Genomic DNA, 27,063 nt, shown 5'->3' with positions numbered 1-27,063 from the left:
GCTAAATTTGCCCTGCCATCAGCTGAAGCAAGAGGTGGTCACGAGGTCGAATTCCACCCTCTATATGCTTCAGCGGATGGAGGAGCAGCAAAAGGCCATCCAAACCTACACCTCGACCTATGACATAGGGAGAGGAACGGGAATGCACCTGAGTCAAGCTCAGTGGAGAATAATCTCCGTGGTGTGCAAGATCCTGCAGCCCTTTGAGGCTGCTACATGCGAAGTTAGTTCAGACACTGCCAGCTTGAGCCAGGTCATTCCCTTGATAGGCCTTTTGCAAAAGCAGTTGGCGAAATTGAAGGAGGAGTTGAAGCACAGTGAATCTGCTAAATATGTAGGACTAGTGGATCACGCTATTAGTTCACTTAGCAAGGATCCAAGGGTCGTCGATCTCTTACAATTAGATCATTATATTTTGGCGACAATACTGGATCCTAGCTTTAAGTCTTACATTGTGTCTTTGTTACCAATGGGAACAAATCTGCAGAGGTGCAAAGACCTCTTGCTCCAAAATTTGTCAGCTGAAGCGGAAAGTGGCAGGCACACAACTTCTCCTTCAATTTCTACCACTGGGGTTGCGAGGAAAAAGCTAAATTTTCCTAAGAGACCCACTGCTATTCAGTCCGGAAATATATTTGACATCTGGTCCGGACTGAAGGAGCTTCCTAGCATAATGGACATGTCGACTGCTACTGACTATGATGCTATCACAATTGAAAGAATGGTGGATGACTACTTTGCCGATAGCATCGATATAGGTATGCCAGATTGTCCATTCCATTATTGGCAAGAAAAAAAGGCAATGTGGCGTCCTTTGCACAAACTGGCTTTGCTTTACATAAGTTGTCCACCCTCCAGTGTATATTCTGAGAGAGTCTTCAGCGCAGCTGGGAACCTTGTAAGCGATCGGCGTAGGAGGTTACTTCCACAAAATGTGGAGAAGATGATGTTCATAAAAATGAATTTCAAATTCCACGAACTTGACCTCCTTCACCAGCACTTACGTCCTCCTAATACACACAGTCCTCCTGTATTGGTTGATTCCAGCGACGACAAATTATTTGTGTGTGAAGAAGAGGATGAGGCTGAGGAATCTGATGCTGAGGATGACATCTTGTAAAGCCAGTTTGTGCAATGCCCATTGCCATTTATTTTTCGTGGGGGCCCAAACAAACCAATCATTTCAGCCACAGTTGACAGTCCCTGCCGCTGAAGTCCCTGTCGCTGAAATGATTGGTTTGTTAAACTGTGCATGTCCTGTATACAACATAAGGGTGGGTGGGAGGGCCCAAGGACAATGTCATCTTGCACCTCTTTCTGGGTCATTTGTTGGCTCTTTGTAGCGTCATAAATTTCTAAATCTTTGATGGATGAATGGTGGGGAGATGGGTGGTTTCTCCCTCCACATGAAAATATGTAGTCATGGACATCCATGGTCTTATCCATTCCTATCGTACTTCTTTTTGGATGGGATGTCCCGGATGAATGGCTGGGTGGCAGGGCCCCAGCAAATCTTTTTCTTGCACCTCTTTCTGCGTCATTTGTTGGCTCTTTGTAGCGTCATAAATTTTTAAATCTTTGATGGATGAATGGTGGGGAGATGGGTGGTTTCTCTCTCCACATCATCCATTATGGATGAAAATATGTCCTCATGGACATCCATGGTCTTATCCATTCCTATCGTACTACTTTTTGGATGGGATGTCCTGGATGGATGGATTGCTGGGTGGCAGGGCCCCAGCAAATCTTTTTCTTGCACCTCTTTCTGCGTCATTTGTTGGCTCCTTGTAGCGTCCTAAATTTTTAAATCTTTGATGGATGAATGGTGGGGAGATGGGTGGTTTCTCTATCCACATCATCCATTATGGATGAAAATATGTCCTCATGGACATCCATGGTCTCATCCATTCCTAGACTGAGTGCGTGGCTTCGGGAGGAACACACGTGATTTGGTGAAGTGGTGAGGGAGGTAAGGGAAAACACACCTAGCCAGCCAGCTCAAACAAATTAACCTTAGCGGTGAATTGGGTGACAGATGTCGCAGACAAATTGACCCTACTACCTAGATAGCGGTCTATAAGGCTAGACTATATAGGGATCTCCTAACCTGGGGTCCTAGAGAGGTGGAGGCCACCAATTACCCCACCCCTGCCACCAATTACCCCACCCCCCTCCACCCATTAGGTGATGGATGAGGAGGCAACTGGTAATGCTCCCAGCGTTCAGAAACCACGTGACCTCACGCCAGATAGGGGTCTTGTTAGATATTAAACTGATCTAATCAGATACTACCTTGCAGACTAAATAAGTGCTGCACGAAAAGCCCACTGCTCCTTGGCTGAACATGAGGAAGAGTGCACAATCAAGCCAAACAGGGGTTTTGGTACTTGATTGGATCTTCTACCAGAGGAGCGCAGCTACTAGTATAGCTTTGAACGAAGATCGGTCCTTCTCTATTGGGGAAGAATATATGTCATCAGTGACATCCAGAGTATTTATCCTCCTTTTGGGATAGTATGGATGGATTGATAAATGTTTGGGAAGAAGTCCCAACAGCTGCTGATGGTCAGCGTACTAGACCAAGTGCGTGGCTTCGGGAGGAACACATCTAAAGTGGTGAAGTGGTGAGGGAGGAAATGGAACGCACGCATAGCCAGTCTGATCAAGTTTGATAAGGAGGTAACTTCACAAACCACATGACCTCACGCCAGATAGGGATCTTGTTAGATATTAAACTGATCTAATCAGATACTACCTTGCAGACTAAATAAGTGCTGCACAAAACGCCCACTGCTCCTTGGCTGAACATGAGGAAGAGTGCACAATCAAGCCAAACAGGGGTTTTGGTACTTGATTGAATCTTCTACCAGAGGAGGGCAGCTACTAGTATAGCTTTGAACGAAGATCGGTCCTTCTCTATTGGGGAAGAATATATGTCATCAGTGACATCCAGAGTATTTATCCTCCTTTTGGGATAGTATGGATGGATTGATAAATGTTTGGGAAGAAGAAGTCCCAACAGCTGCTGATGGTCAGCGTACTAGACCAAGTGCGTGGCTTCGGGAGGAACACATGTAAAGTGGTGAAGTGGTGAGGGAGGAAATGGAACGCACGCATAGCCAGTCTGATCAAGTTTGATAAGGAGGTAACTTCACAAACCACGTGACCTCACGCCAGATAGGGGTCTTGTTAGATATTAAACTGATCCAATCAGATACTACCTTGCAGACACAGTCAATGCTGCACCAAACACCCACTGCTCCTTGGCTGCACATGCCAAACTGCAAAATCAATCCACATTGGGCTCTTGGTACTTGTGTGGAGGTTCTAACAGAGGAGCGCAGCTACAAGGACAATTTCAACTTGCACATATTTGTATTCTTTGCTCTTTTTTTGGGGGGGGGAGGGGTTATTAAACTGCCACCCTGTCTGCCCCTGTAGTGCTGCTCTGCTTCCAACATGTGCCAGGTTGGAAGTGTAAGGTCCACATGTATGTGATGCCCACTGCTGTCGCCTAGCTTAGTCATCCAGCTACCTCGGGATAACCTTATGGCCCTACTACAGTAAATGAAAACGATTTTGTGAGCTGTGAAGTGATCAAAATTGTCTAGAAATGAGTGGAAACTAATGTTATTGAGCTTAATAACACTTTAGGGGCAAAAACAGGCCCGAAAACTATTATTTTAGCAATTTTTAGCATTTTTCCAAAAAAATCCAGATCCAAAACCAAAACCCACAAGGGTGGTTTTGCCAAAACCAATCCAGATCCAAAACACGAAGGGAGATCCAGATCCAAAACCAAAACCCGAAAAAGTGCCCGCCGCACATCTCTAATATATATATATGGCATTAGTTTAGTGACCAATTGTTGGGACCTAGTTCATGTCTTAATCGCTCTGTGTGTGTTAGATGGTTAGGTGCATTATTTCATAAATACCTGTCTCCCTAGCCGCTAGCAGATATAGAAATCCTATAGTTCAAATCATAGAAATGGTTGACGTATATATCCTCAAGAATTCTCAGTGGCTATAACAATCAGCCCTTTATATAGCTTTATATACATCTCTCAAATAAAAACATCAATAGGTATTCGAATATTGATGTTGATAAATAAACAAAATGGGATTTTTTGAATAAATATTGTGCTAATAACTATAAATGTGATAGTATTATTAGCTATGGGTGATATATTCACAGAGAAAAGAGTCTCTCTTCCCCCTACTGTATCTAGTTATTAGAACATTAGTGCTTTCTGTGTATAACGGGTACTAAATAAATGGTCAAGTAAAATCTCTATACTGATGCATATTTATGAAAATTTTGCCCACGTGAGGTTACTGTTTTAGCGCATAATGAATGCTAATCTATATTATTTTATGTTTCTTTTTATTATATGTATATTGAGAATATCCATATCTATTTAGTATTTTTATCGAATTGATATAATAATTATGTACCTAAGAGATTTACTAATTAGAGGTGGAAGCACACACACCTGTATGATTTCTTAAACATAATATGACAGATTGAGAATTATTTATTTATCTATTTACATGGATTTACATCCCTCTTTATATTTATTTATGCTTTGAAAGGGATTCACATTAAGATGAGTTTCTAATTAGAATGAAATATGTGACCAATAGTAATAATAATAATAATAATAAAAGCAAGAAAACATATATGTGATCAAAAGTCCGCTCACATGACCAGATACTAACCAATGGTCAGAATGAATAAAATAGAGACTTAGAAGGCAAAAGAGCTATGAATTGCGGAAGTGCTCCAGTAAACTATGAAACAGCCGGAGCTATAAATGGCAGTGAGGCTTGGAGCGCAGATTCGCCTAATAGTGAGGCGTGGGAAGCGGGTGGACACTCGCGCCCGCAAAAAAAGGTAATTAAATACAATTAAGGCGCCTATATTAAGTCAAAAAGTAGGCTGATAGCTTACACTGTCTCTGAAGAAGCTATAATGCTATTTATTTAATTATTGCTATAAATTGGTCACATATTTAAAAAACTTTTCAAGGAAATGTTTTTTTCTGTGATTAACTGTTATTCTTATGTCGATCTCCATTTTTTAATTGTTGATATATTTAATAAATCTAAAGAGGACACATTTTATTTACATCTGTCATAAAAGTGTTAATATTTTACAATATTTTTATTAAAATAATTCCATTATAGCGCAGTGTCTTTTGTTTTATCTTGTTTTTGTTTTGGGTGGGGTGGTAGCCACAGTTTACAGCAGCTTTAAGAGGAATTCATCCATTAGAGTGGTCTTCCAAGTGCACAGTCATACTCTTTTTTAGGTCTCATGTAAATGGATCAGTTGGTTCTGAAGCTATAGCCGGTTAAACAAGATATCCAGGTAAAAGGGGGGGGAGGGGGGTGGCTTTCTCTGCCCCTCACACCAGAAAATGCAGGGACTAGGCTGGTGTAAAAGGGCCAACCCGGGAATGTCCCTGCATTTTCTGGTGTGAAAGGGGGGTACTTATGTATTATCTGGACTCCCATGTTAAATGCACCCCATTTTTTCATACCCCTACTATCCAACTACGCATGGAGTTGATTTTATATAGTGTGGCGAGCCACCGTGCCCAAAGCGTGGTGAGCGCAGCGAGCCCCGCGAGGGGACGCTGTCTCATAAGAAAAACGGGAGTCCAGATATTACATAAGTACCGAAAGGGGTATTATTTCAAATAGCTGGGACCTGCAGTGCGCTGTCACTTCTGCCCTGCGGCGGCTTTCCCCCAGTTACCGCAAGCATGTATTCCCCTTGGCAATGAGCATATTCTCACATGACAACGAGCATGGAACCCTTAGCAATGAGCATGTAGGTAAGCAGCACTTATGTAGCATAATTTTTAATAGGCATTATGGTGTTTGGCATAATACCTAATGTACATTATGATGTGTGGCTTAACATGTAATGAACATTATGGTGTAAATTTTTAATGCGCACCTTTGGCACGCAATGTCCCTGTTTTTAAAGCATATTGTTATTTTGGCTCAATCCGTGTGGCATTATGTGGATTTTGGCACAATCCATTTGGAATTTTGTGAATTTTGGCTCATTCCATTTGGCATCATGTGTAAGGGGCAAGTATATTGGGGGCTATAATTTTGGTGCATAATATGTAGAAGTTGTATATGGTGTGGTACACTATACCATACTTGCCTACCTGACCCTCTCCATGCGGGAGAAAATGCTCTGTTTCTGGACTTCCCTTGTAATGTATGATTGCCATCACCTGTTCTGAAATACCTTTACCTAGCTCCCCACAGGTGATGCAATTATACATCAGGGTTGCCGACTAACATTCTCCTCTCCGGGAGAAGCCCGGAGAGGAGAGTTTCAGCAGCCGCTCAGGGGGCGGGGCTTATGAGTGACATCACTAAGCCCCGTCCCCATGCTGTTAAAGCAGCGAATTCACTGAGCTCCATGGAGGGGGCGGGGCTAAAATGACGCGATTGTGCCGTTTTAGCTCTGCCCCCTACTCTGAGACCCGAGGATTGCGGCATTGTAATGCCGCGATCCGGGGGTCAGCGGGGGTCCCCCCTGAATCCGGGAGGGGGTACCCGATTTTCGGGAGACTCCCGGAAATTCCGGGAGGGTCGGCAACCCTGTTATACATTACCAGGGAAGTCCAGAAACAGAGCATTTTCTCCCGCATGGAGAGGGTCAGGTAGGCAAGTGAGCACTATACACAAGGACACACCCCCTTTTGAGTGGACACATCATCTTTTCCATAGCGTGCCTTCGGCGCGTGCACAACTACATCCTTCATTTTTGTCTCCAAGATTGGCATGTGTACTTTAAACGCCAGGGCCTATTTTTAATCCCATTCCCACCCTCCTCCTCCTCTCTTAGCATGTACACTGGCACCACTAACACCCCATCCCCCTCCCAAACCCTCTCATATCATGGTGCTCCCCCTATCATTTTCTCCTGCAATGCATTCGCCCCCGCCCATCAGACTACTGACGTGATATTGGGCCATATGCTTATCAGGCACTCCGTTTTGATAGAAAGCTCACTCCACACTACACTGCACTGCACAAAAGTCACTCAAATTTAAACTCAGCCTCCTGCTTTCTAGTCCCATCTGCAAAGGAGAAGGACCTCAAATGTTTGAGGCCCCGTCTAAAAGATCCGCATCTTTTCGCTGAGAGAACCGCCGTGTCCCAGCTCAGCTTAATGATCCGTTTCGCCCATCTCTGGCTGCAGCAACTCCCGGAATTGGAGCATCAACCGGATATGTGTTATTTGCCATTCCTGCCATTCCATGACTTCCGCCAGTAGCCACGGCCCCGCCTCCTTCCGCTGTGCGCGCCTCCCCTCTCCAGCTGCACCGCCACGTCAGGCCTATGCAGGTCCGGTCTGATCAGTGAGTGCCGGCGCAGCACAAACCCTTCCCTTCCCGGCTGTAGGCGGTAAGTGAGCTGTGTTCCTGTGCGCCGGAGCTCAGCCAGCAGCAGCGGTGCCCGCTCATTACTAACCTTCTGTGTGCTGTGTAGGCAGCGTGCGGCGGCTGCAGGATGGAGAGCCTGTACAGAATCCCTTTCACGGTGCTGGAATGCCCGAACCTCAAGCTAAAGAAGCCGTCCTGGCTGCATATGCCCTCCGCTATGACGGTGTACGCCATGGTAGTGGTCTCCTACTTTCTCATCACTGGAGGTGAGTGTTGTGCATCCAGCCCCGGCCTGCAATGTACTATGAAGGGGTCATTTGCTGTCAAATGTACCCCCAGCAGCCTGCACGCTCTGTGCCTGTGCACCTGTAGTAGTGCAATCACTGTGTCTACATACTTGCTATTCCGGTGTGTGTGACAGGTATAACTGTAATATCTGCTGCTGTCTGAGGTTGCAAGGTGACATAGAGGCTCTTACCACTCTACACCCTTCAAGGAAGGATGGACACATACGATATCCCAGCATGGGGAATGCCTAGATCCAAAAGACAGACTACGTACAGAGGGGTTTATTTACACACCATTTACACCACCTGCAAATTCCGGGTTTTTACCATCCTTGACCCGGGTCAGCAGTGGTGTAAAAGGGGTTAACCCGTGTCCCTTTACACGGGAGTTCTACCCAGGTCCTGACCAGAGTAGAACACGGGCAGGACCTGGGTAGAGAGCAGTGTAAATGCTCCCGTCTACAGGGAAGCCCAACCTCCTGACTGCAGGTTGGTTTGGGGGGGGGGGGGGGGGGTGCACGGGGGCTGGGGGCAGGCCATCAGCTTACCTTGGGGCTGGGCTTGCCCCCAGTGTGGCAGTCGAGGGCACGGCGATCGGTGGTCCCAGCGCTGGCTCAGGAATTGCCTCCGCCGGGGGGAGGCGTGCAGGGGAAAATTGCTGGTGTAAAAGGTAACAAATGGTGGGTCGCACCTGGGTTGAAACTGGGTCCAAAAACCCAGGTGCGACCCGGCGTTTTGGTGTAAAAGGGGTATTACTAAGATGGGAGTTCTATTGAAGATGGGGTGTTGCTTTGGGCAACTAATCAGTTTATTTTATCTTCAAGTAGGTGATAAATAAGTTTATTCTGATTGGTTGCCCATAGCAGCAACCCATCTTCAGTGGAACTCCCATTTTAGTAAATTAACGTCAAAAGAATCCCAGTAGGTGCGTATAAATCTGACCAACAGACACTTCAAACCTTCACCTGTAACCCCCTGTTAATGCATGTTTTATTGTCTGCATTGTTTATGGCATAACATACAGTAGGTGCCTCTTTTCTTTGATTAAATGCATTTTTTTACCTTTATAGAATTTATGGGTAATGCATGGCACTTTTTAAAAGTTAAATGCCTGCTCTGAAGAGCATTACATTGTCCATTCTTGATGGGAAAATCTAACCATTATGCTCTACAATGCATCTGCAATTGGGACTTTTTAAAATTATAACTATCCTAAGCACACATTAAAGGCCCATACACACTTTTTTTCAGCTGAAAATCGCCTAGTGTGTATGGGCCAGAGATCCCCGACTAGCGATGATGCGCGCTCCCGCATCATCGCTAGCGAGGTGGGAAGTCTGCTGGTTTTACCAGCACATCTAGCGATGATGGCTGGTTTTTTAGCAATCATCGCTAAATGTGTACGGCAGCCGGGCTGAAAGATCCCAGACTTTCAGCCCAGCTGACCGCCCGCTCCCTTCCCCTGCTTATACTCACCCTTCCTTGCTCCCACGCTGTCCGGTCACAGGCTGCAGATATGCACGCAGCTCAGCCTCCTCTCCCCCTCCTCCAGGCTACAGTACACAGCAGCACGTCGGAGTGCCCCGCCCCCCCAGCCGAACGCCCCGCCCCCAGCCCACTGGCCGCATCCTCCCTGCTCCTCCGCTGACCAACAATGTTAAAGTCTGTGATATATACATTGCTGGCACATGCCAGCAATGTATATATTTCTGCCACCACTGGCCACCAATGATATTTATAATGCAGTAATATATACATTGCTGGCACAGGTCAGCAATGTATATATTACTGGCACCACTGGGCACCAATGTTATTAATAAGCCAGTAATATATACATTGCTGGCACAGGTCAGCAATGTATATATTACTGGCACCACTGGGCACCAATGTTATTAATAATCCATTAATATATACATTGCTGGCACATGCCAGCAATGTGTATATTGATGGCACCACTGGCCACCAATAATGTTAATAATGCAGTAATATATACATTGCTGGCACAGGTCAGCAATGTATATATTACTGGCACCACTGGGCACGAATGTTATTAATAATCCATTAATATATACATTGCTGGCACATGCCAGCAATGTGTATATTGATTGCACCACTGGCCACCAATAATGTTAATAATGCAGTAATATATACATTGCTGGCACAGGTCAGCAATGTATATATTACTGGCACCAATGTTATTAATAATCCATTAATATATACATTGATGGCACATGCCAGCAATGTATATATTACTGGCACCACTGGGCACCAATGTTATTAATAAGCCAGTAATATATACATTGCTGGCACAGGTCAGCAATGTATATATTACTGGCACCACTGGGCACCAATGTTATTAATAATCCATTAATATATACATTGCTGGCACATGCCAGCAATGTGTATATTGATGGCACCACTGGCCACCAATAATGTTAATAATGCAGTAATATATACATTGCTGGCACAGGTCAGCAATGTATATATTACTGGCACCACTGGGCACGAATGTTATTAATAATCCATTAATATATACATTGCTGGCACATGCCAGCAATGTGTATATTGATGGCACCACTGGCCACCAATAATGTTAATAATGCAGTAATATATACATTGCTGGCACAGGTCAGCAATGTATATATTACTGGCACCAATGTTATTAATAATCCATTAATATATACATTGATGGCACATGCCAGCAATGTATATATTACTGGCACCACTGGGCACCAATGTTATTAATAAGCCAGTAATATATACATTGCTGGCACAGACCAGCAATGTATATATTATTGGTGCCACAGGGCACCAATGATTACGTATTAGCAAGTAATATATACATTGCTGGCACAGGCCAGCAATGTATATATTCAGGGACATCTTAATGCAAGGGCTTGATGGGCAGTTGCCCTAGGGCCCCATAATCCTAGGGGCCCAAGTTCCAGTAGCGGACTGTGTCGGGTGGCAGGATGGCATGTGCCCCCCCAGCCAGTACACTATCCGTCACCATCACCGGCCACCCTTACGCTGCCGTCACCCACAATCCGTCACTATCACCCACTGCCCATCACCCTCACGCTGCTGTCATCCACCACCCTCATGCTGCGGTCACCCACTATCCATTACTATCACTCACTGCTCGTCACCCTCACACCGATGTCGCCCTTATGCTGCCGTCACCCACTATCCATCGCTATCACCCACTATTTGTCACTATCACCCACTGCCCGTCACCCTCATCCACCACCCTTACACTGCTGTCACCCGCTATCCATCACTATCACCCACTGCCGATCACCCAATGGTGTGTGGCATATTGTGTAATGGGCGTTCTAGTATGTGGTATAATGTGTAATGGACATGATGGTGTGAATAATTTTCTCCCTATGTGCACGGCTACAAATAAAATGTTTGCCGTGCACACGTTTGGGATTTTGCCAGCAATCAGTTCTGAATCAGGCACCAAGAACAGGAATGCACTGATTAAAATGGACCCTGCTCCCACCCTTGGAATTCAAACCCAGCCCATTATGTAAATAGCCTTGTATATGAAAGATTGGTACTTGTGAGTTATCCGGGCGTCCGATTTTTAAATCGGGTCGGATCGGGGCATCGCATCGCATCGCATGCGACCATCGGATGCGATGCGATGCGATGACCCGATTTTTCCATAGGAATCAATGTTAAAATGGACTGAGTCCATTTTAACATGGAATTCAATGGGAAAAAGGGGTCCTTTTCATACCCCTACTATCCAAGTGGGCATGGAGTTGGATATAAACCTGTGGCGAGTGTAGCGAGCCACCGAGCCCGAAGCGTGGCGAGCGCAGCGAGCCCCGCGAGGGGACACGGAATACCGTCCCCTCGCGGGGCTCGCCACGCTTCGGGCTCGGTGGCTCGCTACGCTCGCCACAGGTTTATATCCAACTCCATGCCCACTTGGATAGTAGGGGTATGAAAAGGACCCCTTTTTCCCATTGAATTCCATGTTAAAATGGACTCAGTCCATTTTAACATTGATTCCTATGGAAAAATCGGGTCATCGCATCCGATGGTCGCATGCGATGCGATATCGCATCGCATCGCATCTGATTGTATGCCTTAACTTAAGGCATACAATCAAAAAATCGGACGCCCAGATAACTCACAAGTACCGAAAGATTTTCAGTAAAGTCTCTCGCTCTTTGAGGAAAATAGTCTAGTGTGTACGCACTACTTTGGTGAAAGATATATCTATCAAAGATTTTGGCAAAGTCTTTTGAAATGAAAGTCTACTAGTGTGTATGGGCCTTTAATTTAAGTGAAGGTGCATTCACACCTAATGCACTTGCAGATTATGGCACATATGGGGGGTTTGGGGGCCATTCTGCATGACCCTCATTAACAATCCGCCCTGTCATCTTTGATACACGGAGGGGGTCGTTAATGGCCTGTGGTAGCATGCATCGGATATCGCTCATTTTATCGCCCAGTGTGTGCAGCGCTTAAAAAATAAAGATCTGTGCAAGATGATAATACAGGGCTGGGCAACACCGGCCCTCCAGATGTTAGTGAACTACACATCCCAGGATGCTTTGCATTAGTTTTGCTATGTGGCCATGCTGAAACTGATGCAAGGCATGCTGGGATGTGTAGTTCATCAACTGAAGGGCCGGTGTTGCCCAGCCCTGTGATAATACATACAACAGGCCTCGACAAATCCTGGGGGCCAGATCGCCATGGCGACAAGATTTTTTTTGCAGGGAGGAAGCATGATCTGGTCGTGGGCAGTGCTCGACCCCCCCCCCCCCTTCTCTCCCTCCTGACTGACCAGTGCGGCCCTCTCCCCCTCCGTCCTCACTGACCAGCGTGGTAGCGCTGCCCTCCTCAACAGATCAAAGGCAACACGTGCATTGGTGCTAAACCTCTCTCTCTCTCCCTCCTAGTGGAGGCCAGCGTCAGCCCCCTCCGACCTCACCCCCTCCTGGTGAATGCAATTCTGTGACCTCATCTGGTGGGCAGTGACGGCCCTAGGCATAGGCAAATGCCTAGAGCATTTGGAAAGCTCAGGAGTATGCCTTCCGAGCCTAGGGCTGGCTCCACTGACAGCAGGGATCATTGGGAGTTTGACTGCCAGAGGCTGTGTATGCGGCAGGACAGGTGCATGACAGCCAATGACTGTCTGTGGAAGGCGGAGCCGGATCGGGGGTGAAGAGGTTCCAAGAGGATGCTTGGGCTGGATGGTATTGTGGGAGTCTATCCAGTCTGTGAGGGGAGTGGCTAAGGGAGGCGGCCCTGCCTGTATGGAAGAGCCAGTCCTCGAACTTTACTTTACACTGTGCCTTTATACAACCCTTGTTTGCTCATGCAAATTCTCCGGCGTCTGTGCCGTACCCGACCCGCACCCCTGTTAATGCCACAAGCGGATGTGTCCTACATGCTGTCTTCCACCCCAGGCATCCAACGTCATTGTCCGTCTGTCTCCCGCCCGAAAGTAGGCTTAATCCTGTGTTCACTCCCATCACCTGGTCTGACGTAATTATGCTGCCTTCGCGCCGCTGGCCCATACAACATCACTTACACGCACCGCGGCCACAAACGAAGAAGAGGAGCATGGTCTGCAGTGCTGATGGTTCCACACGACAGCTGCTGGAACTGGCTACTGGTACCCTCCCCATCGATGAGACAGCTGATGCCCACTGGCAGCAACATGCATCATAAGACAGGCAGTGGGGTAATATTTACTTATATTCCATTCTAATTAAATTTCTACCCCTCTCACCCTCTATTCCTTTGCCTCCTTCCATCACACCCACTATCTCTCTCCCCTCCCCATCTCTCCCACCCTATCTCTAAAGGTTCCCATACACTGAGGCGATTTTGGTCCATTTCGGCCCATTGCGACCTCCCTGACATGCCGTCGGGTCCGATGCGCGGTCCCGTGTGAATCGGACCCGACCAGGTGGTCGGACCGGCAGGCCGTCTGACCACCCGTTTCTCCTGGCGGCGAGGTGGGCGGGAAGCAGGGATGCATGCGATACATCACAACGGATCGCATGCGTCCCTGGTCCTGGCAGCTGTCTGTCGGGTGTCCGTACACTGCTGCGAGACATCGCAGCAGTGTATGGGCACCTTAAGTCATCTACTATGTATTTCTCTTTTCCTCTTCATCCCTCCTCCTCTCTTCCACCCTCAATCCCCTCACTCTCTCCCACAGTCAACGGCAGCGGTGGCCAACCCCCCTCTAGCTTTTTTTTGTGGGTTATTTATGGTGCCCATACATGGTACATTTTGTACCGTGAGAGGCCATGGACACTACCGTGCATCATACGGTACAAAATATATGTGCAGCACGTACTTTTTTAACTAGATCGCATTGCATCTAGGTCAAAACGCGCATGCATTTTGATCTAAATGCCATGTGATCTAAATCAAAATGCATGGTGTACATCGCACGGTGTTTGCCTCCTACACTTTCATCCTAGCTCCTAGATTTAAAAAATAATTGTCAAGCTCTGCATTATAGAAAAATATTTGCAGCCAGGAAAGGCGGTATGGGCACTTGAAGTGCCTGCTCCTCTAATCTGGGCACCTTCACTCTCTGTGCACCCGCCTTTGAAAGATTGTTAACTCTTTAACACTGTGGCCCATTAAAAAATGGAGATCATGTGTGATCATCTGAAAAAAACATTGCACTGCAGGAATCAAAGATTTCTGAGTTTTGGAGGAGCATTTTCCCCATCCTGGCATTAACACATTGATATCAAAATGCCAGGTCCAGCCCGGGTTACTGAACTTGGATTTCAAGCTGTGTCATAGGGGGATATTCCCTCTCCCGCCGCCATTCCCAACAGTGTAAATGGCGGCGGCGCCCTATTCAAGGCTGTATTCCCTGACAGCATTGAACAGGGATCTCGGCAGAATGTGCCCCACTTCACAAGCAATCGTGCATGTTCTGCCAAGAACGGCCGGGAATTGAGCTCCCGGCCGCAGCTTGCTGATTTTCAGACGCTTCTCGCAGCCACGCCCCCTTCTCGTCGCTTGGCAGGTGGGACATTGAATCCAGGCCGAAAAATCCCTGTCGAGTCGGCCAAGAACGGGACAGGGTCATGGCTGTAGGGCCCCTACATTGAGTACTCCCCATAATGTCTTTGAAACCTGTTCACACCGGGTGTGGGTTGTTAGGTCTACACCAACTAGGTCGACATGGGTCTACCCAGTCAAAAGGTCGACATGGGGTTTTTTTTGTTTTGTTTTTTTACCTGAATGTTGACACAGTTTGAAGTGCACCGCATCCACTCGCTCGCGATGCTCCGGGCACGGTGCCTCGCTAAGCTCTCTACACTATTTTATTCTCCCATCACGCCCTAGTGGATGGTAGGGCATGAAATATCGCCTGTCGGCACAGCTCAAATAAAAAATGAAAAACCCCATGTCGACTTTTTGACTGTTGACCTAGCCCATGTCGACCTAATGCTTGTCGACCTAGACCCATGTTGCCCTTGCTGCCTGTCGAACTAGGGGTGTCAACCCCAATGCTTGTCGACCTAGTTGATGTAGACCTAATGACCGTATACCTTCACACCACAGACTGGTCTCTGGTTATTGGCGGGGCTTTTTATCTGGTGGCGTTTAAAGTTGACACCTCTATAGAGAGTATTTGGACCTGGATCACAATTTGACCTCTTAAGCTGGATACACACATACAGATGTTTCTGTCCAATCTGTCTGGTGGGAACAAAAATGTGATAATGACAGCATTTGACATTAAATAATTTGCTTCCAAATGCTGGAAAATGAACAAAAACTATTATTTGGACATATCTGTTAGATCAGATGGATTTAACCAATTTGTGTGAACAATAATTGTCTGTTTTCCAGTGTTTGGGAGCAAATGCTTGAATGTCATTTCCTATACATTGTCAGATTTTTGTTCCCACCAGACAGATTGTACATATACGTGTGTGTGTGTGTGTGTGTGTGTGTGTGTGTGTGTGTGTGTGTGTGACCAACTTTAGAAATTAAAGCCATTCCACCGGTCACTGCAGAAACACTCTTGAGCCGGGAGGGTGGATTTAGGGCACACAAAAGTGTACCTATTCACCCCTGTTCTGGTACCTAAAAACTAGTGAGTGCCCCATCTTCCACATTACTTACCACTTATGGGTATATTCATATAGTAACAAAACATACATAGTAACATAGTAATTGATGCTGAAAAAAGATGTTAGTCCATCGAGTTCAACCTATCTAAATTGTAACTACTGACTTGAGTAAGTCATATCTATAGGATTCCCATAGTGGCCAAAAATGCATCCAGTTTTGATTTATATTCATTAACCGTAGTCGCTGTAATCACCCCCACCGGCAATGAGTTCCAGTCTCAGTTTTCAGTCTTTCAGTTCAGTCTTTCAGTTCAGTATTCAGTTAGTCGGATCCATTCCTACAGGCATTTGTCAGAATGGATCTGACAATACCTATTCAATCTGTGGCCAAATCTGATAGCTGTTGCCAGACCGGGTGAGCAGCAGGAGGGCGGCAAGGGGTGAGCTGCTGCTGCTCAACCGGCGCCATCCTCCCCGCCTAATCTCCTCAATCCAAGTCGAATTGAGGTTGTCGGTAAACGGGCCAAAACCTGTCTTATTTGGCCCCGTTTCTGACAATCACACAGATTTTTGGATTGGCTATTCCACCAATCCATTTGGTTTCTGACCAGTCAGAGCATTTCGACCTGTCGGGAATAAAAAAAAAATGTAATAGTTCAAATCATGGATTTGACTAAAAAAAAGTGTAAACTGACGTTTTCCGACAAACTGTAGTTTCCGACTCAATGCTGTCCTTAGTAAGCAACATCTGATTACATAGAGTAAAGTTCAGTGATAAGGTCCAGATATCCCTAATCCAGTCTTCAATACTGTCAGGGGTACCCTGATTTTGATGCAGTCAGTAGTTTAGTTTGAAAAATGGTATTCTTTCTTGGCTACACATACAGGGCCAGATGTACTGATGGGGCCTACACATGTAACTATATACAGGGATTTTTGGTCACTTAGAACATGCCCCTACATCACTCTGTGTGTGGGGGCCGTAGTGATGTGCTGCCCCGTGCATCACTATTCTCCGGCTATCAATATTCAGCACGCTGGATATTAATCGGTCAGGTCCAGTGTTCTCATCAGAGAACACTGGCCCTGACAGATCGCTCAGCTGAGCATTCGCTACTTGTGTAGGCCTCTTAAGCTTGAAAAGTGATAAAGTGGAGAGTGATTAACAATCAGCTGATTGGCTGGGGGTTTCATTCTCCACTTTATCACCTTTTGGAGATTGGTGCATTTGGCCTATTATGTCTTTCAAAATGGCAAGAAAAATAAATATATCCTTACAAATGCAGCACTTTAAAATGTTTCTTGGAGAAATACATTGTTATTTGGTTGGCCATCAGGGCATTTCAATTGTACCCACCTCCGCAAAGGTGCCAGTGTTGTATGTGTACCAATGGCTATTTGCGCTCGAACGGAGGAACAAATGAATTGCTTTGTCGTGTGTCATCTAATGGCAGCTGTAGAGTAGAACAATTGAGTTCCAAGTTTGTGATGTTTAGTAAAACAAGATCCAAACATTTAAGTTTTTGCTCTTTCTTCTGATTACATTAAACTAAAAAAGTAGGTAGAAGCATATGAATTTTTCTGAAGAGTAATATTCTGAAACTAGGGATATGTAGGCATTTACATAATCAAATTACTGATGACTAAAATTGACATATAATCTTATGGCTGATCAATGAAAGGGGTTAAAACCCTAATATATAATTGGCCTGCATGAAATTTAAGTTTGAACACTATAGACCAGGGGTTCCCAATCTTTTTCGAATCACGGCACCCTAGAGTATCAGAATTTTTCCACGGCACCCCTAGGCCCAAAAATATATATAGAAAATTAAGTAGATTGTGTTTATATTCATTTCTTAAGTTCATTTATATAGTAAAGGGCAGGATTTGCTTCTGATTGTACACATATTTATGATTGACAGACACCAGCACTGGTTTTGTCCATAAATAATTGATCATAAATAATTTGAACTGGTCCTGGACCACCAACCCAGGGCACCCCTGCAAGTGTCCCGAGGCACCCCAGGGAGCCACGGCACACAGTTTGGGAACCACTGCTATAGACCATGTTCTATATGTTTACTCTGTGATGCTGCTGGGCCATTTCCTCACTCGTGGCCTACTCTTCGTAATTTCCTACCAGCCTCCTAGATGCTACATGCTGTGACAGGCCACCACGGACTGATCAACGCAGACAGATAGCCTCTGCTCAGCTCTGGTAACCCAGGACAGCCATTGCGTGGTGCACTGACTTCAGTGGTCAATTGGGAGTGAAAAAGGTTCCAGAACCTTGAGGGTGGTTTCTTGGTCAAGAATTGTCTGATCAGTCGATCTTGAACATGTGGTCGGTCAGTCCCCAGAGAGTCATTGAGTGAAAAGGTGAGGGTGATCTTAGTCAGTTTTGGACCGTCTACTTTGGGGATGGCAAGTCAGTGTGTGAGTGAACTTTTACTGAATAGCAAAGCTATTGGTCCTGTAAATAGAATATATTAATTTACTGGACTAGTTTATATTTCACATTGTATACTAGAGAGAGTGACAGAAATATATTGTAACTAGGTTTAGGCTGCAGTTTGTATGACTATCTTGATACTGTGATTGGCTGTCATTAGTCTGTATTCTTCAATGTAATTGCTTCCCTATTTTAATATCCTCAGTCTAAACAGCATATCCATATATACCTAGCAATTTAATGTGTTTTTTTTTTTTATTGCAATCCACATGCCATTAATATCTGTCACTGTTTTTAGGGATCATTTATGATGTCATTGTGGAGCCACCCAGCGTTGGCTCAATGACAGATGAACATGGACACCAGAGACCGGTGGCTTTTCTAGCCTACAGGTGAGATCGCTGGGAGACATTTTCAGAAAAATAAAGTGACCTGTTCAAACTGATTTTAGAGAGATCATGATTTGTTGGAAGGCATCTAAGCAGTCGTATACATCTTTTTTTTTTTTTTTTTTTTTTTTTTTTAAGAAACAATTTTTATGTCAGATACATACTTAAATAGGTCTTTAACTTTTATGTAAGAGAATGACTTGTGTGGGATACCTTCTTCAAGTTACTTGAAAATTTGATTCCTAACATGTCTGTAATCAGGACTAGTGATAAACAAGCTTTTTGTTTGAGAGGCTGAAAGAAGCTTTCAATTATTGTTTAAAGCAGACAAACTTGGTCCTCAAGTGCAGTTTTTAGTGGTAGCCAGGCTTCAGCAAGTAAAAATAACTGAGGTACTAATTATCACCTGGGCTGAAGCATGGATATCCCTAAATTTTGGACTGTAATAAAGGTACATATACTCAGTGAGATTTGAGCATAAATCGCAGTGTGTATACCACTTGCGATGCCAATGCTTGCCCTCATGGGATCGACATCACAAGAAAATTATTTACTGTGCAAGCGAGCCAATTTGGAGTGTATTGTGTACAAGTTAGTGTTCCGTCAGGGCTATTTTTCAGCAGGCTCCAACAGGAACTGAGGCCCTTATTCTAGTTCACTCTTTCTGACAAAATATTTCTTAGACGGACAAAACCATGTGCACTGCAGGTGAGGCAGGTGTAAAACCCCACCCAAATCTAATTATCTCTGCACAAGTAACACCTGCAGTGCACATGGTTTTGTCCATCTAAGAAATATTTTGTCAGAGTGAACTAGAACAAGGGCCTCAGTTCCTGCTGGAGCCTGCTGAAAAATAGCCCTGTGTTCCGTATAGTCAAAATCTCAAATAAATCTAATTAATATTGTATGGATCTGGGCTCTAGGGTGTTCAAGGGAAATTGCATAGTCAGAATTGTACATAGCCAAAATCTCACCGTGTGCATGCAACTTTTGTGTGCCATGAGGATGAGAATGTATGTGTTTTTTTTTTTTTATAGAGCACTCTCTAAAAAAAACATCGGCTTGTGTGTGGAATGTCATTAGCAAGGTCATGCTACACACAGCCAGGAGAAAGGATCCGGGCTGAAGCTAAGCTCGTCGCTCTGCGGCGCTGCCCAGCGCAAGGAGGGGGAGACACTGGTAAATTTTCCAGGAATGCCAGTGTTAGCACTGGTTCAGAGCCTGGAAAATTTCCGGGATTACCAGTGATGGGGGATAAGGAGTATCCAAGCAATGAATATATGAAATCTAAAATAATTTTCATGTTCTATAGATTTTGAGTCCCTTTAACCCCTTCCTGACAGAGCTAGTTTTGGCGTTCCTGACAGAGCCATTTTTTTCAAATCTGACATCTCTCACTTAAGTGGGGATAACTTTTTTTTGCTTTTACTTATCCCAGTGATTTTGAGATTGTTTTTTCGTGACACATTGTACTTCAAATTAGTGGTAAATTTGGGTCGATACAGTCTGTGTTTTTTTGTGAAAAATACCAAAATGTCGTGAAAAAATGGAAAATTTAGCGATTTGCAAAATGTTAAATTTTCTGCTTGTGAGACAAATAATCATACCACTCAAAATAGTTAATAACTAACATAGACCATATGTCTACTTTATATTTCCATCATTATTTCAACTTCCTTTTAATTTTTTTGGACACTAGGAGGCTTACAATATGAATAGCAAATTCTCAAATTTTCAAGAAAATTTCAAACACTGATTTTTTTAGGGACCAGTTCAGTTCTGATGTGACTTTGAGGGACTTGTATGTGAGACACCCCCATAAATGATGCCATTTCAAAAACTGCACCCCTCACAGTATTCAAAACAGCATTTTGGAAGTTTGTTAACCCTTTAGGTGTTTCACAGGAATTAAAACAAAGTGTAGGTGAAATTTCAAAATTTCATTTTTTTTGCAGAGTTTCAATTTTAATACATTTTTCTAACGAATACAGTAGATTTTACTAGAGAAATGTGACTAAAAATTGATTCCCCCAATTCTTTGGTTTTCATAAATATCCTATATGTGGCCCTAGTGTGCACGGTGACCAAACCACAGGCTTCATAATAGAAGGAGCACCTACTTGATTTTGGAGCCTCCTTTTTATGAGATTACTTTTTAGGCACCATGTAGGTTTCTAGGCACCATAAGATGCTAAAAGTTAGGAACCCCCCCACAAGTGACCCCATTTTGCAAACTACACCCTTCAGGGAATTCATCTAGGGGTATAGTGTACATTTCAAACCCCCAGGGGTTTCACCAATTGTGGTACAACTGGGCAGTGAAAATAAAAAAAATTAATTTTTCATTTTCACAGCTCAGTTGTATCAAAATTGGTGAAACCCCTGGGGGTTTGAAATGTACACTATACCCCTTGATGAATTCCCTGAAGGGTGTAGTTTGCAAAATGGGGTGACTTGTGGGGGGGTTCCACTGTATTGGTGCAACATAGCACCCGCCATTCATTCCACCAAAATCTGTGCTGCAAAATCCAAAAATCACTCCTTCCTTTCTGAGTCCTGCCATGCACCCAAATGGTATTTTTTGGTCACATGTGAGGCATTGCCGTACTCGGGAGAAATTGGGGCACAGATTTTGGGGTGCTTTGTATCCTTCATTCCTTGTGAAAATGAAAAATTTTGAGCCAGATCTGCATTTGTGTGTAAAAAAATGTAATTTTTTACAGAAAAATGCAGTTCTGGCTCAAAATTTTTCATTTTCACAAGGAATGAAGGATACAAAGCACCCCAAAATCTGTGCCCCAATTTCTCCCGAGTACGGCAATGCCTCACATGTGACCAAAAAATACCAGTTGGGTGCATGGCAGGACTCAGAAGGGAAGGAGTGATTTTTGGTGGTGGAATGAATGGTGGGTGCTATTTTGCATTAGCAAGACCCCCGAAGCACCAATACAGTGGAACCCCCCCACAAGTGACCCCATTTTGGTCACCAGCTTTGGGAGGGGGGCTGGCGCTGCGGCTGGCGGGGGGGTGGGAGGGGTGCTGGCGCTGCGGCAGCCGGGTGGGTGGGAGTGAGGGGGGCTGCCGGGTGGGAGGGGGGGGGGGCTGGCGATCGGTGGTGATCGGTGCTGTACTTAACAGCACCGATCACCACCGATCACTGTGTTACCGAGCGGCTTAGCCGCCGGTAACACAGAAAACGCTGCAATTGGCTGTTCACATTTGAACAGCCAATCGCAGCGATCGCCGCGAGGGGGGATGTCTGCTGTCAGGGACCTCCCGACCATGACGTATATATACGTCATATGTCGGGAATATCTTTCTATATATATATGTGTGTGTGTGTGTGTGTGTGTGTGTGTGTGTATGTATATATATATATATATATATATATATATATATATATATATATATATATATATATATATATATATATATATATATATATATATATATATATATATATATATATATATATATATATATATATATATATACACATATATATACACACATATATCTGTATATATATATATATATATACATATATATATATGTGTGTGTATATATATATATATACATATATACACATACATATATGTGTGTATATATATATATACACATACACACATATATATATATATATATATATATATATATATATATATATATATATATATTTCAGTACCTTATATTGTTTAACTCATTGGTGGGGTGGGAGGGGGGAAGCGCTGCGTGCGCTGAGGATCTGTGCTGCTGCTGCTGCCGGGGGACCTGGCGTGCTGCTGCTGCTGCCGGGGGACCTGCGGGAGCTGCCCGGTGAGTGCCGGGTGGGTGGGAGGGGGGTGCTGCCGCTCGGTGGTGATCGGTGCTGCACCGATCACCACCGTTTTCTGTGTTACCGAGCGGCTTAGCCGCCGGTAACACAGGAAACGCTGAGATTGGCTGAGATATATATATATATATTTCAGTACCTTATATTGTTTAACTCATTGGTGGGGTGGGAGGGGGGAAGCGCTGCGTGCGCTGAGGATCTGTGCTGCTGCTGCTGCCGGGGGACCTGGCGTGCTGCTGCTGCTGCCGGGGGACCTGCGGGAGCTGCCCGGTGAGTGCCGGGTGGGTGGGAGGGGGGTGCTGCCGCTCGGTGGTGATCGGTGCTGCACCGATCACCACCGTTTTCTGTGTTACCGAGCGGCTTAGCCGCCGGTAACACAGGAAACGCTGAGATTGGCTGTTCAGATTTGAACAGCCAATCACAGCGATCGCCGACCGGGGGGGGCACCCCTGCCCCCCCTGGGCGGCGAGGGGGGATGTCTGCTGTCAGGGACAGCAGACATCTCCTAACTGTCACCGCGTCTCTAGACGCAGTGACAGTTACAAGTCATGACGTACATGTACGTCCAATGTCGGGAAGTACTTCCCGACCATGACGTACATGTACGTCAAATGTCGGGAAGGGGTTAACTGTGGGTTTAAATGGGAGTGGGAGTTATTCAATCTTAGTGGTTGATCCTATTAACCCTGAAGGGTGCGAGTTGCCATTTGGGTGCCATTTTAATGCTGAAAACGGCACTCGAATTAAGCCTAACTCGCACCCTTCGCAGGGCAGAATTCGCTGAAAATTGCTCGCACCCCTATGGAGTACCCCTATGGAGCACTTTTCAGAGAATTCCAACGGCCATAAAGTGAGCCCGGTGTTCTGATAATTCACCCCCTTTGAAGGAATTTTCTCCAGGAATGTTCACCCGTTGTTAGGGTGATAACGGCCGTGATTAATTACTGATTGGCAAATCGATGCTGGCTGTTTGCCTGGCAAAAACATCAGTGATTGAATAACCCCCTATTTAAGAGACAAATCTACCCTTTTGGAGTAGGGATGATTATAAGAGGAGCCAGAACAGGGAGCCTCCTACACTACTCTAGTCTTGGCTGGTCTTGTAACTTTCAAATACGATGACAACATTTACAGTACTTAATTTCCTATTTTTAATTGGATTTTTTACTTTGCCCTATTTTTCTAAGTGGAGTGTGTGTGTTAAGAAACTTGTCATACATGCTCTACATTTGTAAACTTAATTAGAATATATTATGTAGTCACCAGTTTTGTGGTAGCACATTATCATGAAAAACAAAAATAGATTGCATGTAGTACAACGTAGGCAGCCATTTTGTGGTGGTGCACAGTTTCATAAATGTATTAGTTTATTAGAAACAAATAACGCTTATTGATACTGCCCACAATGTAGCTACCTTAGGAGATGGGGGTATAGTGTCTTACATTGATTAATGGTGCATTTATACATGGACCTTTTAAGTAGCTTTAATAATATTTGGCTTTAGGCTCATTATGTTTTTGTTTTTCCACTACAGAGTGAATGGTCAGTATATCATGGAGGGCCTGGCGTCAAGCTTTCTTTTTACAATGGGAGGTTTAGGATTCATAATCCTGGATCGATCTAATGCACCAAATATCCCCAAGCTGAACAGATTCTTGCTGCTGTTCATTGGATTTGTCTGTGTCTTGCTCAGTTTCTTCATGGCCAGAGTATTCATGAGAATGAAGCTGCCGTAAGTTGACCTCTTAATGACTTATGTGATACTAGGACCGATGATAATGTGTCAATCCACGTATCTGCCATGTTGATTTAAAAAAAAAGATTGTATTGCTGGAACAGCCAGACAGAGGTTATTCTGCTGCAGAACTCTTTAGCACGTGTTTATTTTATATTCTTGATGCTTTCCACTCTACCACCACACCCTGTCGACCTAACCGTTGTCAACCTAATGCTTGTGTCGACTTTCCAACCCTGTCGACCTTAGCCTTGTTGACCTATTTTATATGTAGACTTAAGTGAAGTCGACCTTTAGTGGTTGACCCAATGCATGTCGAACTTAAGGACCGTATACCGAATCAGAATGGGGAACCTAAAGCTGTTCTGTTGCTGTACAAGTAGAATCCTGGCTCGGTGGGCATACTGGCACTTTGATTTCTAAAATAACTTAAAAAGGTGCACTATTTTCCCCATGTGCGCTAAAGTACTATTTTATTTAGTTTATCTTCGTGTGGGAGAGTTTGTTTTGTTAACTTATTTATTTATTTATTTATTTATTACCAGTTTCTTATATAGCGCATACTTATTACGCAGCGCTTTACAGAGAATATTTGAACATTCACATCAGTCCCTGCCCCGCTGGAGCTTACAATCTACATTCCCTACCACATGTACACGCACACAGACATTCTAGGGTTAATTTTGTTGGAAGCCAATTAACCTATCTGTATATTTTTGGATTGTGGGAGGAAACCGGAGCACCCGGAGTAAACCCACGCAAGCACGGGGAGAATATACAAACTCCGCACAGTTAGAGCCATGGTGGGGATCGAACCCATGACCTCAGCGCTGTGAGGCAGTAATGCTAACCATTACACCATCCGTGCTGCCTTAGTATGTATTTATGCAAAAGATGCCTCTGACCCATACAGTTTATATCATTCGTCTTCTCTCAATAATTTCCTTACTGTAGGATTGGTTCCAGATCAGCATGGCTGTTGAAGGTAACGTCTCAAACACATAATTAATGATTTTTCTTTTCTTCCGTACAGCGGATACCTTATGGGCTAAACACATTGCCAGCACTTTACATTTGCAGTTTTTGAGCAGTAATAATGAAAAGAAAATAATGTCCACACTGTAAGAAGATGTCGAAATTGTGTTCTAGAGACAAGAAAGTGAATTTCCTCAAGGACCTTGTTTAACAATAATGAAATATTTTTGTATACACCCCCCCCACCCCCCCCCCACCCCACCCCATTTTTACTGCTCATGTCCTTATTTGGTTCAAAATAAAACTTTTTTTTTTTTCTTATTGGTGTTTCATTTTTATTTAAAATCACATGTACAAAGCAAGAGAAGGTATAATGTGTCAGAAGCCATAAAAACTGAATCAGAAAAGGTTTTAAAATTGCTGTGAGCAAAAGAAATATACTATGAATTGCATGTATTTATATTTTGCTTGAATTTTACCTTTCAATTAATCTGAAATATACAATTAATAACTTACTAAAAAAAGTTGAACTTTGATTTATGTTTTCAAACAAAAGCAGCCCGCTGCATACCGGTTGTTTGTCCTCCACGTTACTTTTGGTTAAATATATACTGTGCGTGAGAGAATTTTAAATGCTAGTGTGTTTTGTCACAGTGGAGAACAGATGAAATACATGGGTTCCAGGTGGTTGACAGGCAAGGTTTAGTTAGTCAATAGGTCAACAACAAAAGTTAGACATATATTAGTTAGACATGCCAAATCACTCAATATCCCAACAACATACTTTTATTTTTAAACAGGCTTAATAATACCTTACCATCCCAGTGGGCATAAAGGGAGAATAAAGTAGTGTGCCAAGCGCAGCTAGGCATCGTGCCCAAAGTATGGTGAGCGCAGAGAGACATGTGAGGGGATGAGGTTCACTTAAATGGTGTCCATGTACACCTTGATTTTTCCATGTTGACATTTTTACTTTTGTCAATGCCTAGCTAATACATGTCTAACTTTTGGTGTCGACCTTTTGACTGTCTACCTAGATATTGTCTGTGAGCTATATTACACCCCAAATACACCTATGTGTATCCGTTTACAGTATACATGAGTACAGTTTTGTGAATAGTAAAAATGGTCAAGAATTAATCTGCATTACCCTTAATCTTATATGCACTGGCTGGTGGTTCTAAATAGGGGACATCATTGTTGAGGGGCTGTTTTTAGCCAGCGTACCATGTCACTGACTGCACCTCAGCACATCCACTTTGCACATGCCCATGTGTATATACCCTTCTAAACTTATTTGAAACAGTACGTAAGAAAGAGAAAGTCCTATCCTCTCACGTGGCCGACACTACGGCAATTCCGTTCAACATTTTTGATCTCTGATGAAAACAGAAATGATCTACACTAGCATTTTTATACTCCACATCATCCTTATAAAGTTTACCACAAGTAAAGATCCATACGCACTGGGTGTTTTTGCCCACTGTGTATGGCCAGCGATAAAGTGCACATCGCTGGCCAGAAAATCATCCAGTGCATACAAACAGCGATTTTCATGGGGGTGAATGACTTTTCATAGTAGGAGACTATGGAAAGCTGTTTACTCCTACTGTTAACCAGGACAATGGCCGGCAATGATGCGGGAGCGCCCATCACCATACACACTAGGCCAGGTATGTCCAAACTATGGCCCTCCAGCTGTTGTGAAACTACACATCCCTGCATGCCTTACCATAGTTTTCGCATTCCCTAATAGCAAAACTGTGGCATGATGGGATTTTTAGTTTCCCAACAGCTGGAGGGCCATAGTTTGGGCATGCCTGCGCTAGGCGGTTTTGAGCTGAAACTGAAAAAAAGTGAGCTCTTTTCAGCTCAAAATCGAATA

General features: G+C 44.3%; 1 protein-coding gene across 1 annotated transcript; it reads left to right on the top strand.

Moving 5' to 3' along the window:
- Nucleotides 1-7,286: 7,286 nt before the first annotated feature.
- Nucleotides 7,287-25,414, top strand: OSTC (oligosaccharyltransferase complex non-catalytic subunit). Its single transcript, XM_083178408.1, has 5 exons — nt 7,287-7,439; nt 7,524-7,683; nt 18,545-18,638; nt 24,003-24,200; nt 25,237-25,414. Exons 2-5 carry the CDS (start codon nt 7,545-7,547, stop codon nt 25,253-25,255), a joined length of 450 nt encoding a protein of 149 aa, XP_083034534.1. The 5' UTR covers nt 7,287-7,439; nt 7,524-7,544; the 3' UTR covers nt 25,256-25,414.
- Nucleotides 25,415-27,063: the final 1,649 nt, after the last annotated feature.

Source organism: Crinia signifera, chromosome 1 (assembly GCF_055691185.1).
Source record: "Crinia signifera chromosome 1, ASM5569118v1, whole genome shotgun sequence".
Taxonomy (NCBI): Eukaryota; Metazoa; Chordata; class Amphibia; order Anura; family Myobatrachidae; genus Crinia; species Crinia signifera.
Note: the sequence above shows the minus strand (reverse complement) of the source record. Positions and strands in the feature narration are given on the sequence as shown.